This window comes from Athene noctua, chromosome 9 (assembly GCF_965140245.1).
Source record: "Athene noctua chromosome 9, bAthNoc1.hap1.1, whole genome shotgun sequence".
In the NCBI taxonomy this organism is placed as follows: domain Eukaryota; kingdom Metazoa; phylum Chordata; class Aves; order Strigiformes; family Strigidae; genus Athene; species Athene noctua.
The window spans coordinates 14,575,807-14,593,877 of NC_134045.1; the positions used below are offsets into that span (position 1 = coordinate 14,575,807).

General features: G+C 38.4%; 1 protein-coding gene across 10 annotated transcripts in view; it reads left to right on the forward strand.

Annotated features, from left to right (window-relative positions):
• ZNF536 (zinc finger protein 536) overlaps window positions 1–17,356 on the forward strand; it is a 352,088-nt gene extending 334,732 nt beyond the window's left edge. For 9 of the 10 annotated variants that reach the window (XM_074912935.1, XM_074912931.1, XM_074912939.1 and 6 more), the window contains one exon: window positions 14,144–17,356. In XM_074912935.1, coding sequence (XP_074769036.1) covers window positions 14,144–14,379 — 236 coding nt within the window. In that variant the 3' untranslated portion in view covers window positions 14,380–17,356. The remainder of the gene's footprint in view (window positions 1–14,143) is intronic. The other variant, XM_074912944.1, reaches the window with a different exon arrangement.
• Window positions 17,357–18,071: the final 715 nt, after the last annotated feature.

The following is an 18,071-nucleotide window of genomic DNA, read 5'->3' on the forward strand; positions in this document are numbered from 1 at the left end:
CACTGGGAGCAAATGCCATGTAAAAATAAACGCAAAAACAAATACGAAAGGAGCGATTCGAAATGAAACAATGTAATGTGCCAGCTTTTAGCCCCAGGCAAATGTTCATGTCTCTTTTACAAATCTTTGTAAGTAAGGGTTAGGCTATGAGGCCCCAGCTTGTAGACAACTTACTCTTGTGTATTGTGCAAGCACATGTGCATTCCCACACAGTCTGTGGGATGACTTACAGGCTTCAAAGTATACATAACCTTCAGCAATTTGCTGAATCAGGGCCTAAATACTGAAATATTCTTTAATAGTGCTGGCTCCACAATGAAACTCTAGAAGGCACATTTCCCTCTCAGTGTCTCTCCATAAGACTCATCAATGATAATGGAGTTACATTAGGCACATCTAAAGTTAATTATACAGTTACCTCCTTCTTGGCCCCTGTTTGTCAAAGAGAATATGATAAAAAAACCCCCACTGTCTTCCAACATCTATTTTTATTTGAATTTTGATCTGCCATCTAGATGAAAGAGTAAAGGGCACACTAAGAAGACCTTAGGTAGGTGAGTCTGGATGTTTATTAGCTGAGACCCAGTGTGGGAAATGTTGTGTTAAGAAAACCTGTAGAAAAAAATTCTACGGAAACCAAAGCAAAAGAAATATTTAGGGCAGGTTGTTAATAAATGGTAGCAAAGCTCTTCCTTTTTAAAATGAAGAGTGTGGCTTTTAAGGATACTGATTTATTTTGGAGTGTGGGTTTAGAGGTATGCTTCAGTTGGAAAAAACAAATGCTGATGTTCACTAAAAACTCAGGAATTTACGATGTAGAAATGAGGTTGAATGAAACAGTAGATCTAGATAGAAATTCTGCAATTCACTGCATATTGAGGAAAAAAGTAATTTTTATGTTTGTTTGTTTGGATTTTTGAACATGATCTCACAGTTCAATATAGTGAACCAAAATCTTCTATCCCAAATGCAGGTCTCTGAATGTCTTGATTTTGGTATATGTGCACATTGCTGAGGGATGCCAGGTTTGTTTAGGGATCCAGTAGCTTTAATACACTCCAGTTTACAGTACCTGGAGTGTGCTCAGTTGCTAATGTGCTCTGCATGCAAGATCATGGTGCTTCAGCATGACAGCTAAAAAAATGTCATTTTATATTTGATTGGAGTGGGATACAATTTGGGAAAAAAAAAAAAAGCAAAAATCTGATTCTTTGTTAGAGAACTGTTTCACAAGAGTCCAGCCAGAAGCCTTCTAGTACTTAATAAAGTCAAATTCCTTACTGAGCGTTCCCGTGAGCTCCTGTGGAAGCCAGTGGGAGTTGCGCATGAGTACCGAGGGCAGCATTTTGCCCTTAGGACTGAATTTCCCAACTGACTATTCTTTTAGACTGTCTTTTGATTAACAATCTGTTTTCAGCAGGCTAGGGCCAGAGAGGCAGTGTATACCCCACTGTTCAAATCTGTGGCAAAATATTCTACGGAGAGCTACTTAATAAAAATCAACTTGCTCCAATAGTCATTGAGAAATACCTCAACTGTTAGCAATCAATCGAGAGCTGAGTTGGGAAAAAAAAAATACAAAAGGACATCAAAGAGGTTCTCATTCCCAGTCTATTGCTCTATTTAAGGGTCCTATAATTCGGTGAGGTTGTGTGCTAAATAATTTGTAAGCCTTCAGAACATCCAGGTTATTGTTTGTGGACAGATGGTGCATCACATTTTATTGCTTATTCCTTCTGTGGTTTCTCATATGCAGGACTGATGTGCACTCTGAAGTCTTTGTTTCCTTGCTAAAATCTCTAATCTAAAACAGGCAATCAAGCACACAGACAGTGCTTCAGAAAGCATAATCATAGTTTTAAAGGGGGAAAAAAACATTTCGGCTGCAGTTAGGAAGCAGATGTGTTCCCTGAAAATGCAAAAGGTTATCAGAAGTATTAAAATAGGAAAATAGATATGGAATTCGGGAGCGCTGGGGAGAGCATGTATTTTATTTCAGTACTGCAGGGTAGGTGTGCCTTTTCCTAGGCTACCTGCTTTGTATCTGGCTCTCTGTGGAGCTGGCGTAGCAAAAGCCTTTGGAGACCGGCTTTTGCTTCCACCTTTCCCCCTGAGATTGGCAGTCTTTGTCTTTTACAGGCAAGGAGCAGCCGTGTTGTGATCCTGGAACCGCTGCTGCCCCGAAGAGTTAAATCATGTTGATATACAGGAAGGAAATGGAATAGACTAACTCTACTCTTTTCTTCCTACGGATTTTTCTTTTTATTCTGAAGATAGAATTACTGTTTGTAAGCATCTGAAAGTCATTAGTGGCTCTGCAGTCTGTCAGGTGCCGACGCAAAAAACTGCTGAAACTGAACGGGTTCCTGTGCAGAGTGCTGGGAATTTGTCATGTGCTGATGAGCAGTTATAATAATATATGAGCAAATCACAAGCATTCTGCAAATTAATCAAATTTTTTTTCCCCTTCTCCCTTGTCTCTGGGAGAGTGGCTTTGCCGGCAGACGTAGGTGAAGCAGTTTTACTCACAGATGGTAGCTCTGGCATCAGATGGAATTTATATAACAGTAATTCTGATTTCCTGCCAAAGTAGCACTGAAAACACCAGGGAGATTGTACAAGACAAGTCATGTGGTTTTGCTGAGGTTGTTGTGGGAAGTTTAAGGGGGGAAATCTCAAATTTTCCTCTTTGCATTTATTGTTTTAGCCTGAAGGGCCAGAAATTGTACACCATTCTGCCATAGGCGAAATCCAACACATCTTTTTTTATGAATTGCGCTGAAAGAGTGCTTCCCAGCTGTTGAAACTGCTGGCGGGGAGGGAGCCACATGACTCCTCATCCTTTCCCTTTCCGTACAAGGATTAAAGGAGGGAGGGTTCAAAAGGTTGCTGCACTACATGTTGGAGTGAGGCAGGGTCTCCCTTCCCAGGAAGCGATGCCATGTTCACTTAGGTTATACTCCCTCTGGCATAACAAAATAGAGTGGGGGGGAGCTTCAGTAAACATATCGGCAAAGGCTCTTCCTTCTCATTAAAATGTGTGTGTGTGTGTGTGTGTGTGTGTGTGTTCAATGAGGTTAGTCGAGTAGATTAAGGTTATTAGTTGTGTCTCCATTGACATTTCCAGTTTGATCAGTAAAAAGCAGAAACATGGGGGTTTTACCTGTTAAGGGTAAGTGCTTGATGCACTTGTTATACAGCCAGAACATGTACTGATTTGATGACGGGTCCAATCCTGACCTCGTTCGGAGCAGCTCACATCTGTTCAAACCACAGGCTTGTAACAAGGATGCAAGAACAGAATCAGGCCCTGTGGCTTTTGAATCAGATTGCACTTTTAAAAACAAAAGCAGTCTTCCCTAGAAAAATATTACAGTGTTTTTATAATAGCAGCATATTGAGTAATGCATGGGGCATAGCAAGACTGCTGTGACACTAAAAGAAAAAAATAGAGGCGAGCAGAATGGGAGAACTTTCAGGGGCTGTTTTTAATAAAGAGGTGAATTCTTTCTGCAGTAGGAAAAATGATAAAAAGATGGCGTATCAGCTACATTATGCAACAAAGTAATGCTGCTGTGTTTTTATAATGTAAGGCACTGCCCATTTGTTTTGGTTTACGTGACTGCAGTGAAATAAGTGGATTAGACTGAAACTTTAGCATGCTTCATTGCAGCTGGTTGCAGACATCTGTCATTCCTCAGCCATACATTCTGGATCATGCCAAGAAGAAAAAGCAAAGTCTGACACCTTTCATTTTAGAGAGCCTTTTATAGGAAAGAAAAGGAGTAGGGGAGAAAGCATTTCCTTTGTGACTTAATAAAAAAGACACTTTTTCTGCGACAACATCAACAGTACTTTCCAGAGGGAGAGGTCCTGCAAAGTTAATGCTCAATTTATTCTTTGCAGCCTTTTAATTTTTACTGTTTGAGCTCCTCATATGTTGAATGAGATATGATAAAAATATGTATTTTTTTTACAGTATTAGTTATATATACATCTACATAGGGAATGCACCTGGTGAGAGGTGGGTTGCTGTGAGTCCCCACTCAGGCTGCACTTGTGGTAATTCAATGCAGTGATGGCACATAATGCTGCAGCATTGCCTGTAATGAGTTACTCGGAGAACCACACTCACAAAATCTCATAAACAGATATAGTAATGTTTTAGCAGAATGATTAGTGGGGTTGTGAGCTACTCATGGATAATTTGAAATATTAGCTATTAGTGAGCTGGATATTTATTTACTTAAAGTGTTTTGGTTTTCCTCAGTCTCTTTACTAACATGCCACTGTGGATAGAGAATCATGAGGTACATGACAAGTTATAATGTGACAGAATATCATCTAAATTACCCCAGTTACATAACAAAGCAACAACTAAAATTAAAGGAGAACATGCTTAGCCTAAGTGACATCATACATGCAGAAAACAATTATTCTAGCCTAGGGTCCCACTTCAGCGAACATTATAACACGTGGATAATTCCATCCCTTCCCATTTAGGTGATTTGTAAACCATGGGACTGATGGGGAGACTCCTGATCCTTACCTGGCTGTGTATTGAGGGGCAGGCCTTTGCGTGGTGCAGGCTGCGTGACTGTCCTGTTCAACACCAGCTGAGGATATGACACATTGAAATGTGGGCAGGAAAAATTTAGAAAGCTGAGTATGGGATTTTTTAAATTCCATTCCAACAAATAAAATAAATACGCTCAAGACAGTTGCCCAGAGTGAAAGAGAAAATGCTATTGTATTTATGAATTGCTAGGCAGAATAAAGTATATTGGGTAGCAAAATATGATCACTGACAAGGCCTTTCCTATTAGCACCTCTGAATTGCACAATCTCTTTACTAAAAGTGCCACCAGTACATCTTTTATTCTGGGAAATCATAAGTATCTTAAATTAAAACGGAGCTTCATTCCAGAAGTCCTAAATACTCACTGAAATATTAAATATTTACTGAGACAATTAAAAAATATGACAGAACATTAGATAGAAAACTTGTGAATGACCTAGTAGGAAAACTGAGATATTTTGCTCAAGGGGGTTAGAATGAGAATGTAATGTCATTGACATGTTTAGAACAAGTAAAGGAGTGAACAGACATAACAATTACTTGAAATATATATGTAAAGGCAAAGGTGGGAACATATACTTTTGATAATCAGGAGAACTTGGGGTTGGTTAATATTAGAGAAAAGCCTGCCAATATGTTTCCTTAGCTGCAGTCTACTTGGATCCCCAAAGCATAAAAGAAAGAGAAGGCTGTCAGGGGGCTGTAGTCCTGAGCTCGGGTACCTCTCTCCTCTTGTGCAGGGGTCCCCAGGCTGCAGAGATGAAGGGATGTGTTGGCTTTGCCTATGGGCTTTGGGAGAACAAGATTTGCTACAAGAGTCGGGGGCACAGCTGGAGATAAATGCTTATATTTTTGGTCAGACTGTGTGAGTTCAGGATTATGAAGGGGATTATGATCGAGGAATTTATAAATTGCCATAACCATTGCCATCATAAATTTAGTCAGAGGTGGCCTGTTCTTTACAACAGGTACCTAGTGCCCTTGATAAGAACTCTGTCCTCTACTTATGTGTATAAACCAAAGTAAATAAAGATGAAAAATTAAATGTAATTAAATTTCCCAAAGCATGGGACAATGATAGTCTGGCATTTCAAGCTCAATCAATGACAGCATTCCCACTAACCTCGTTTGGAGTCCACTGAGGCACTGGGCTCGTAACTCATGTTGTCACGTCAAAACCCAAACTGGTGTGCCATCGTGCATGGGGTGCTGCGCCGTGACGGGCAGGTGCACGTGCAGGGAGCAGTATGAAATACGCAGGTCTTTAGAAAACAAAGTCTTCAGCTGTTTTTCAGAATTTTTGTCTTACTGGGTTCACACAATGTTTAATATTTGTTTTCGAGGATGCTTTTCTTTTTTTCCAAGAAAAGATCCTTTCCTTCTAAATCAAAAGTTCCTGTGTGAAGAGCTTACTCTTCTAAAAAAGAAACAAATTCTGTGCTAAGTGTCTGAAGCTGAGTAATCCTGTTACTTTATTAGCTCTGCAAGAAAAGGGAAATGTTTGTTTTCCCAGGAATTACAAGTCTCTGTTACACTGCCAGTGACTTCTCTAGCCATTTTGAAATTTGCTTCCAGTTAGTGTACTGCAGAGGGCTAGCAAGTTCCTCGGTCTACCTCCAAATAATTATAGTTTCCATGCTCTAAATAACAAAGTGTTAAATAACAAGTGTTAAATTAGTAATGTTTTCCATAATTTTGTGACTGATTTGTTTAGTAAGTAGTTAAAAGCATATGTGTGAAGGACAGTGGTAGAATTTTCTACTTGTTTCTCTTTATCGTAAGTGTCCAGGTGGCTGTTAGCCTCTGTGTCATACTGATCTAGATTTGGTTGGTTTACATAGCAGGATTGGTTTGTTGGCAGGTTTTTTTCTTCTTTTCCTTTTAAAGGAACATTTAGTGTGTGATAATTAGTGATTGTAACCTTTGAGACAGGAATTGAACTGTTACTTTAAGTGCAGTTTTTATTTTAAGGGGAATGTGTGAAATTAACTTAATCTTTTAATAATGTGTTAAAGACAAAGTGTAGCATCAACTTTTGCTTTTCTGTGTCATCATTAAACCCTTTAGTATACTCATCAGCAAGTTGAAATACCTATTCAGAAACATGAAACACTGTATAATATACTAAATCAAGAGCAGACTCCACCTTTGATTACATCTCAGAAAAGACATGTAGGTATTTGAGGGTTTAATGTGATCCTATGAATGAAGATTTTTTTGGTTTTTTTAAAGTAAAAAACATTGAAACAAATTAGTTACAGGTTAGGTCTTTTCTTTCTCCAGCTCTTCTGCAGCCAATGATGGTTCAGACATTTGCCACCCTGCTATTTCAGGTGCCTGTAGACTGAATGTCCATCTCGGCAAAACACCAGGGCTGTGGTGCTGTGTGGTGGCTTTGGGATGGTTGCTGGCCTCGGGATGATGCTGTACACCACTTTAATCCCTACAGGGCATTCCTTCTGGGTCACTAACCTGCCACGGTAGACTTCACAGGTGGATAAATCCTACTAGTTTTAGGGCAATTTTCCCAAACGTCCTTAATGTATTTATTTAGGATCAAGCTGGTGGCTGTGTTTTGCCATAAGCTGTGTCTTTACCCCAAATTTTTCTCCCCCAGTTAAGATCTTTCCTGTAACCCACAGCAAAAGAAAGGCTCTTCCAGATGGCAGTTCACATGTTTGGACCTGAACTGCCCCTGGAAGTGTCTGATCTGTATTAGTGAGGGGGAATTTAGGTAATTAGTCTGGGTCCTCTTATCATGAACAATTACTCTGATTGCTCTTAGGACTATTTGCAGGATTGAACTGGGTAATAAAGGCATCCAGTTGAGTGAAGGGTGTTCAGGGGGCTGCCATAGCTTTAAGTGTCCCATGGGAAACACATAACACAAAGCTTTAGCTTTGGTAGGTGAAAATGTTCCCCAGGCCTTCCTAAAATGCAGGTACTTAGGCCTTTTTTGTGTATACTTCTAGAGTAAATCATCAAAAAAACCTCAGACAAGGCTTTTCATTTTTATGGCTTTTCCTGGTCAACATGAAATAGTGAGTTTTTTAAATTTAATTTCCTTTTTTGTAATCCAATAAACATATAAACTTCACAAAATATTGTAATTTTCCCAGAAGACCATCTTGGTTGGTCCTGGACCTGTGTGTAAATAAACATATACTTTTCAATTGTTTTATAAAAACTTTTATTACATATATGAACCTGATTGGAAGTACTTTAATCTGTCTGGTATTTTGGGAGTTTCATAAAATGCATATTTTGAGACCAATAAAGTGGAATGGCTCAATCAGAGCCATTATTGTCTATTGGACAAATATATTTATTCAGCATTTTCCCATCTATACTGTTATGTTCCAGATCAGAATGGCTGCTTTAGAGCCATTTTGCTCTCTTGGGTAATGCATACAGTACTTGGGATGTTTGCTATGGATAGTAAATGTATTTATGAAAATTTATACATTAAAAAAAGGAAATCGCACTAGCCAAGATTTAAATGAAAATAGTTCTCCCTTTGCAAATGCTTGTTATTATGCTGTAATAGTGTTACTTTAAAATGGCAGCGTTCACCAAGATGCCTTGGACCCAGAGACTGTGGTCTGAGAAAGCCATGAGTTCAGACCAGTAGGCACTGCCAGAGAACAGGAGACACTCAAAAAGTCTTTCTTCCTAAGTGTCAAGCACACGGCCATCATTGCCTGCTGTTCCTTCTGAGGCAACACCCACTTCATCCATTTAAAGGTGATTGTACCTCAAATACAAGCTTGTGTAGGAAAAAAGATGTCAAGCGGCTCTTCCCAAGCAGGTCCAGGCTCACTGAAGGTTCAAATGTAGCTTGCTGACTGCGCCGCAGCAGATGCGTGATTACACGGACCATTCCACCAGCAGCGTTGTGGGACTGAGTGTCTGGGTGCAGGAGGCAGTGACCAGCCACCCTATACCACTGCAGCTGGTCCTGCAAGAGTGCCCAGTCATGGACACGGGTGGTCCGGGCCATTTGGGATGGCTACAGCAGTCCAGGAGGTCAGTTCAGTGACCCCTTCAGTCTCCTCTGCCTCAACTAAAGAGATTTGCCTCCAAGAAATACATACCTTTGAGGCTTTTCAAATATTTCCTAGCGAGGGAGTAATTTTTTGTTTTAAAGAGGTAATTGCAGTTATTTTCAGTCTCCACTGAAAGAGTATTCTTAAACCAGGCAAAGAAATCTGAAATGAGTTTGCCGTATTGCATTGCAGTAAGTGCTACCGCCATTGGCCATCTAAGGAAAAACATTCTGTCAGCTAATCATGGCCATTTTTGCATTTTAAGGGAACAAATGTCATATCTAAGAAACACATTTTATTCAGGACTTAATTATAATTTATAGTACATTGCACAGCATTTGTTTTCTGTTCATCATTTTATTGCTCTTCTCCCTTTTCCCTAAATTTATGCATTAAATTGTGTGTCTGTGTGTCTGTATGCGTGTATCTGTGTGTATATATGTACACATATGCAATATAATAAAAAGTGGTGTAGTGGGGACAACAGACGGCTTGTGTGTGATGTATTATTGGCATTTTTCTTTCAAATTACCGTTTTCTTGCTGCTTTGGGAGAAAGCCATGATTTTGCTGTGATTAGTACACTTTTAACAATCTGGAATAAATTCCTGATCTTATTCATGTGACTAGTCCAATGCCCATTTTTACGTTTTAGTGCAAACCCCTACATATGTGCCTGTAATATCACAAAAATAAGATGTTTCTTTGTGGAAATTTTTATAGAATTTGGATGCCGATCAAATATTTTTAGAAGTGGAGAATTAATGCGGCTTGACCATGTAAATGATTTTTTTAATGAAAAAGACTTTAGTATTCATCACTCTTTCTCTCTCTCTCTCTTGTTTGTGTTTTCCTTTGTGCTAATCTTAAATAACGGTTCCATATCAAAGTTAATAAATTACTAACTATTAGGAGTGTTTGGATTACAGTAAGTAACCCAATGACATTTTGTTGACATTGACTCTTTATGTGTTCCAATTACACATTTTGAGTTTTAAAGATAAGACAAAGCAAAATAGGTTTGGCAAGTATTTGAATCCTTAACAATGCACGGGCAATGGCTTTGTTTAAATCCAAGGCCCCTGCTTTGAATATACTTTCCTTTAATTGGTCTTAAAACCCAGATTTTGAGATCCATGTCTTTCTTAAGCCCTGCATTTTCTGTCTCTGTTCAGCTGATGCACCATGTTGGGCTACATCAGTCATGCCATGTTATGAAACCTAACGCAATGTGACTGATGCAGGCTGACATGATGTGTCACAAAGCAACATATCAGATCACAAACTTGAAAGAAAACAAACATTTTTTTTGGTCTCAAAGCCTAAATTAATGAAGCGGCATATATTTTTAAAAAGGTGGACTAGTTTCAAACGTTGAGGGATTTTTCTAAATATTGGTTCTCCATCCTGACCAGAAAGTACCTCCCATCCACACTGCTTGTGCTCCCCAGGGTACAGTCACAACTAGAGAAGATGATGAGCCTAGGTCATCTCAGCACTGCTGCCATTGTTGGGGCTGATCCTGGAAGGTTTAGGTCACTTTCAGAGGACTGGCTTCAGCAGGTGTCAGAGGTAATCACCCTTCTTGGGGAAATCTGCACCTTCTAAAAATGTTCTTTGAGTCCAGCCACCATGCTTATCACTTTACCTATTTTTATTATTATTATTTTCTGCTGTTCCATTTCTTTAGATTGTCAACTTCTATCCAGAGGATTACCAAGTCTCTTCACATGCTCAGTCACAGACTTCACAGGATCATTTCAGCTGCAAACAATATATTGTCCTCTACCCTCACCTTTTAATCGGAGAAAGATGCACCATAGTTTGCCCCCCTTGTTGGCCCACCTTTAGTCTAATTCTCCTTACTACTAATGCAATGCGTTACACATTATCTCCTGAACTATCAGGAAGATTTTTTTTTTTTAAGGGCTTTCCTATAATTTTATTGGAAGATATATAGTGGGTAAAATATATATGAACTATAGCTTGCTAAGAAAGAACCTACCAACCACTGCTAGATAAAATGTTATAAATTTATTGCCAACTTATCTGGGAAGGGTTATTTTAAGAGCCTGCTGCCCACAACAAGTTTTTGAGCTAAAATTAATGGATGGGATACCTAAGAGAAATGGGCATTTTTCTTCACCCCTTAGTTACAAGCAAATTGCAGATATTGTTATCTTTGCAAGTGAGAATAATCTCTAGTTTTTGCACCACTTCTGCTGTAAACAATGTACCGCTTGCTTTCGTATGACCCTCACTCTGTATACATATTTATATATTATTCATACTGGATTAAAAATGAATGTGCTCTTTACCACAGTTGTACTGCATAGTGACAATACAAATTAACTTATTGTGTACTTACTTTTCACAAGGCAGTGATGTGAAATTTTGATGGCCTGAAAAAGTAAGTTGTGGGGGAGGCAATGCAGAACTGAATCCTTGTAGGTGCACTTTATATTGTCGGATTTATTAAAGTGTATTGAATTAATAAATGGCATTGTATGGAATTGCATGGGTTTGAACTTGGTTTGGTGGTGGGCAGAAAGAGTTTGCTTTTAGTCTGGTTCATGTGAGGTGGTTAGCTCCATCCATGCCTTGTGGATTCCTTTGTTAGAATTTGTCCTTTGCAGGAAAGCATTAGGATAGCCATTTAATGATAGTTACTGGTAGGCAAAGCTTTAAGAGTTGCTTGGTGAGATCTCGCACTGTTGGCTAGAGGTACCAATTCTAGCTAAAACTGTCCAGTGTATTTCCGTGCTACATGACGGATGAGAGTTCAGAGGGTGGCTGATGGGTGCATTGTGTCTGCTTGCTTCTGGAGTCCCGTTGCTCTGTGCTCCCTGCACGCTGCTCTGCAAGCAGTTATCAGGGGAATTTTGTCATCTATGGTATGTCCAGTCGCTGGCCATTGCAGCACACAAGAAGGACCAAATAAACAGGATATCTTTTTGGTTTTCCCATAGCATCAATAAAACCAGAGTAAATAAGGCTAGAGGGCAAGTTGTACCATTTGTCACAGCTTAGCAGGGTACTTTCTGTTCTTATCAAGGTAACCAGGTGTCAGATGGTCAACTGAAACACTGGAAATACTGGAAGGGAGCTGGTGCTGGTGTAGGTAGTCTCACACCTTAGTGGATGTGATAGTGACAGGCCTTTATCTTTTTTGAGAAAGGGAAAAATCACTTCAATTCTTCATGGAGCAAGTCTTTCCCTTTATCCAAAATTTCTCCCACTTTGGACAAGGCATTTTGACACCTCCCCAAGCAGAGTATAGAACAGACCCCTTAACTCTATCTGTCGGAAGCATTACCCAGGAGGGAGAAAAAGGAGAAGGAAAGAAACTATCCAGAAGCCATTTGTGAGTTCTGGTGACTTTATCTCTCTCTGACAAACAATGGGGGAGATGTAATGGTTTTCTTAGATTTTTTTTTTTTTCCACAGTTTTCAAATATTCCTAGATTTTCTGAAACAATGGAAATCAGACTTTCTCTGGACCTTCTTCATACCCAGACAGTTTTCAGAGTGGTTCCAGTTTTCAAAACTATTCAAAATTTTTCAAGCCTATTTTTGCTTCTGTGTTGACTTTAGGACTGATTCTAAGAGGCACTAGGGACACCTTCAATCTCTTCATTGACTATTTCCTCATATCTTCCAGGTGAAATTTTACTATAAAAGCCCAATCCAATTTCTGCAATATTATATATGTAGGTTTTTTCCATTGCTATTGCTATGAAATTTTCCACTGAAATTTGACTTTGTAATGATTAGCAGTTTACAGATTTAATTTCTTTTTCTGTATGAAGCTGTTGAGGAAAATGTCTGTCTTTATCCCAGGAGAGAACTAGAAGTTCAACCCACACTCTATCCCAAGATTTATGCATAAAGATGTATGTTGGAGGTCTTGGTGGGGTAGTCACACTTCTATCAGTCTTCAACTTGTAAAAGCAAAGGGTGGGGAGGAGCTTTCCGTCCTTGAGAAAGGAAACATGCCCGTAGCCCTGGGGCATAGGGCTTAGGTCACTGTGGGTTGCACTTAACTTTCCTCTGGGTAGCAAGCAGTATGTTTGGGGGACTCAACCTTCAGTTGGTAATTTTGATGTAACAGTAAAAAAGGGCAAGTCAAGTTATTTGAGCAACTCAGAGCACTAATGCTAGCTCAGGTGAATTTACTCTGCTAGAGATGCTCATGCTGGTGTGCCAGCAACAGCGCAAGGTTATAATCAGCCACAGTCCCAGCTCCTGTCTCTGGACTATGGCAGCATTCCCACTCCAGTACATGTACCGCTGGACCAGTGCACAACAAACGTCTATCTGCTTATCTGTTAAATTCCCACCTAAAATCGAGGTGAGATGGCCCCAGCCCCTTCCCACATAGTGGGAAGCATCGTCCTCTGCCTCTGCTCAATCAGCATTTGTTTTCTGCCTGGTAGGTAGTATCACGACAGCAAAGGAAAATGTGCTCTTCAAATGTGGAGATAGGGTATTGTTTTTCACTTATCCTGGCTTTATGTAGATGGTCTGGCACATTTATTTATTCATTTATTTGAGCAAATTAAAGCAAGCTAAGCGCATTTGACCTCAGATGGTCCTGGTTTAAGTTAATTTGAGAGACAAAGCTCATAAAGTTCCAGTAAAACACATCAACAACTTCCCAGCATAGGTTGAAATGTGATTGCTGAAACATAACCTCCAAAACCAGATACAGCACGGAGATATAAAGTCACAATGATCTGAAAAATATGGGAAAGTATATTGATAGCTTTACTAAGAAGTGATATCTTTCATTCATGCCTTTGTTTTGCAGTCGGTTGCTGTTTCACCCACAAGAAGTGCATCTATCAGATTTTGTGCATTAACATTCCTTTTCTAATCTAGCTTGGTCATTTTATTTTAAAGCTGGTGATAACCTTAGGCTCCATTATGTCCTTGCGTATCTTTACTCGCAGGAGTAATCTCACTGGAGTAAATGTTTGCAGGTTTGAGGCCTTGGTTATCTCAATCCATTATTTCTTTCCATTAAAAACTAATCTGCGTGATTAAAATAAAACATACAATTCTTTTCTCAGAAACCCACCCAAAGACAAAGTGTGTTTATTAGACGAAGGGTCTGCACATCATCATCCTTGAATTGCACTTCAATAAAAAAGATAATTAACAAATGTAAAAGGAGGCAGTCTTGTACACGATTGCACTGTATTTACAAGAGTTTAGTTTGGATCACAGGCTGATGGATTTACAGCTGGATCTGAGGAAGAAGATGAAATAGCTGCATTTCTCTGAAAAATCTGAAACAGAGAATTTTTAAAATCCAGTTTCTTTAACTAGGCATCATGTGAATAGCACAGATTTCTGATTCTTACTGAAGACACGCAGGAATGTCCTCCATCCAACAGGAGGGATTTCTGCTCGAGGGGCTCTGGCACGTTCGGTTTTGTCAGGCTGTGCAACGGGTGGCTTAGCAGGCGCCACGTACATAAAATAAAAAACTAACCAGACTCTTGTCTGTCACACAGGTCACAGGCCTTTCCAGTGCAGATACTGCCCATACAGTGCCTCTCAGAAGGGAAATCTGAAGACCCATGTTCTCTGTGTCCATCGCATGCCTTTTGACAACAGCCAGTATCCCGACCGCAGGTTCAAGCGCTCCAGAGTTGACTCCGAAGCTTCTGGGAATTTGGAGGAACCTGCAGCTGTCAAACCAGGGAGCTCGGCAGAGCTAACAGAGGAGGGCAGCAAGGCCCAGGAGTGATGCAGCTCGGCAGATCTGTCTCCATACTGCAGTAGCCTTTTACACCGGGTTTAGATACGCGTTTGGGTGAGGGTTGGCTAACTGCCTTCCAAGCGAAAGAATGGTGTGCAAATTCCCAGAAGTGTACAGGATGCTGAAAACATTCAAATATATGTATATGTACATGGACACACACACGCGCACATATATATATATATTTACACACACAGATACTCAGTCATACACACATTGAATATATATCTACATACACACACACACACAAAATACACACATTCCATATGTGTGTGTGTGTGTGTGTTTAAATATATATAATACACACACAAAATAAATTTCCAGCCCTTGAAAATGGCTGCTAAACTGTTACCTGGCAACAAGTACTTCCAAACAATGTAGGTGGGATAATAAAGTGATTTAAAAATGTTAGGAGGTCGTTAGTTATTTAAAAAGCAGGGCAATTTCAAACTTTAAAGTGGTCTTTGTCCAAAAATAATGCTCTTAACAGAAAAATGATACTGTCTAAACGATTTAGTGTTGCCTTGAAGATTGAGGGGCTGTGTTTTCATTGTTGAAAACACCTTTATAATATGACACCAGCTGCTGTCATTTGCCTAGCATAGTAATGAGATGTGTTGGTAGACTGCCATGGTGCCAGTCTGACTGGAGCTGTCATTGCAGAGAAAATCAATTCAAGTGGTGTTGCAACTGCAGTATAGGAGAAACCTTAGACGGCCCATAAGCTAGGGTCAGTACTGACCGATATTGAAAAGTATTGTGATATTACATTTTCTTTTTTTTTTTTTTTTTTTAAATATACAGCCAAATGAATCAATGGTTAGAAAAAAAAAAAATCTGCAGCCTGATGTGTGATTGCAGATTTGAAATGTAATTCCATTTTTTGTAATCATCTTGCAGTATTGAGGGAAATGCTTTTATTCTTTTTTTTTTCCTTGTTGATAAAGAAGTAAGTTGCTATAAAAGTAGAAGTACAATATATAGAAATATTGTTTAGTGAAACTAGTCAGCCTTATCTATAGAAGGTGCTGGTGAGAAACAGAATTTTATTACATAGAAGGTTGGTAACTTTTTTTCTTCTGTTCTTTTCTTGTTGTTTTCTTTCAAACTTCCTTTAATAAGTTTTTTTGGGTTTTTGTTTTTTTTTTTTTTTACACTTGAAGAATTCCCCAGTCATGGTTAATTTTCATGTTAGTTTTTGTGTTACAGACATAGTGCAGAAGTTTCTTCTGGAACAAGCTCTTATAAAGTAGCTTGATCTAAAATATGAATCCAAACTTCCTGCTCTTTGTCTCTAATGAAGAAAAGTGTTTTAGCTGATATTCCTTTGGTTTTGTAAAACAAATGAGTTCTATATTTTTGCAGATTTTAGCTTTTTTACTGATTGGATGCTCCAAATTTACTAAGGTCTTTGCCACATAGGAAGCTTTTGAGAGACTATAATGAACCACATACTTTAAAAAAAATAAGAAAAATAATTAAAGGTTTATTCTGAAATTCTCTGAATGGCATAAAATTTTAGCCTTCTAATGTACTTCCTTTGATAGAAGCAAAATTGGTGCTGTTTATCATGATGGTAGAGAAGTATTAACTTCTTCTAAAACAAAATCATCCAGACTTAAAAAAAAAAAAAGAAAAAAAAAGTCAAAAAAAAAGTCAATATTTCTTTGCAGGCTGGGAGCACAGAGTAAAACCCCAGGGCCTTAAAACTTCAGCTCTGCCTAAAGCAGTTTACAAAAAATACTAAACTGCAATCAATGTAAATAAAATTCTTAGCGCTACCCTGAGACTGGAAAAAAAAAATCTCAGGCTAATAAGGAATACGGTTTGCATATGCTGTCGGAAAGGATGTCATCCAACTGAAGTTTCAGTTTAAATGAGGTCACTGTGTAACTTGGACCCATCTGGCACAGAGCAAGCTGCTTTTCTTGTTTTTCTAGTATAGTTCTCACTGCCTTACTTAAATCGAGTTGATAAACTTAATGCAACTGTTTCTATGATCCTAGATAAAGGATTGAAATGTTATTGAAACTTTCTGACTGTAGTAAGCTTTAGGATTTTAACTGCACTACTGTGTTTGGTGACTGTGTCAGTCGCTTGCTTTTGTGTGTTTGCGCCGCCTTCAGTATCTTAGCAAAAAAAAAAAAAAAAAAAAAAAGAGAAAAAAAAAAAAAACACAAAACCACCCCCCACATTCCATTTCTTGCACTTTTGAGCTCTTTCAGTATTCTTTTGTGTCTTCTGAGCATTTTCAGATACGACAGGCAATAATTCTGTTTGTGACACTGGAAACATCTCCCGCTCCTTGTGATGTGTGTGTTGATTCCATTTGGTCGGGTGCTACTGTCCCTATCCTCCCCTCTGACATAGCCCTTTTTTCCAGAACATTTGTAACTTGTAATACAAACAAGTGACAGCAGCAGTGATGCATTGTCAGTTTCTGAATATCATCATGCTTCTCATATCTAAACATGTCAAGTTTTTTCTCTGTAACTTCTGTAGTCTGTGATACTGGTCATAATACTGTCTACATTCCTACACAAAGAAAAATTTCTATCTTGGAGGAAATCTGAGATCAATAGAGTAGAGGATTTTGTTGCTATGCTTGTAACAATTAGAAAACTTTGTATTTAAAGTTTATTCTTGGTCATTATTTATTATTATAATACATCAGTTGACAGAACTTTATTCTGGTATAGAAGTATTAAAAGTTGTTTTTTCAGCAATGACTGTTTTCTTTCTGCTGTTAGAATAAAAATGTCTTTGAAGCAGTACAGTTTTATCCAGTGTTTTACGCAATAAAACCTCTACCTCTGGAAAAAAAGTTTTCCTACTTGCTTATGTTTATTAGGAACACTTAAAACATTATTTTCTGCAGCTTTGTCAGATTTAAAAAAAAAAAAAATGTCAGTAAATTCACAGTTGTTAGGCAGTTACTGGAGTGTATTATGCTGGGTGTGTGTGCTCAGTCCACTTATTAATCTGAACAAATCTATATACAGTATATACATATATATATTATATATATTGTGCTTAATTAAAAGACTGTGGAAATCTGTTTTAGCATGTAGTAATAATTGTTTTATATACTACTACTTATGTACTATAGAAAAAGTTTTGAGGTCTATCAAGCTTTGATTTGAAAGTGTTTGAAGTGTGTATCATACACTATGATGTATAAAGTCATGTTTTCACATTAAAAAAAAAAATGTTTGTATAGATCATATATTTGGCTTTAGAAGATTGTGAGGTTTATTGTTATGGTGCATGTTAAGAAAGCTGTCCACACTTCAAAGAACATGCAAGTGCGAGAGAGCTCCCATTCTCCTGGATGAATCTTTATTCTTCCTGTTTAAGGTCTTATTTGCACATTTGAGAGCAACTAAATTAAATAATTTTTGACTTCTTAGAAAAAGTAAAGATGATTAACATCAAAAAAAAGATGCACCAAAACTGAGAAACTACAGCAAGTATGAAGAGGAGAGAGGAACGTGACCTTGCACAAAAAAAAATCCTGAGAAGGAAAATGCATTTAGAAAAGGGGAAATTTTAACATAAGATGAAGCCAGTCATACCCACAATAATAAAATTATGCTGTAGCTGGAATTCTCCAGTAGAAAAAGGTACAAAAAGTGTCTAGAATGGTTAAGAATTAAAGTGTAGTATCATGGAAATTCAGT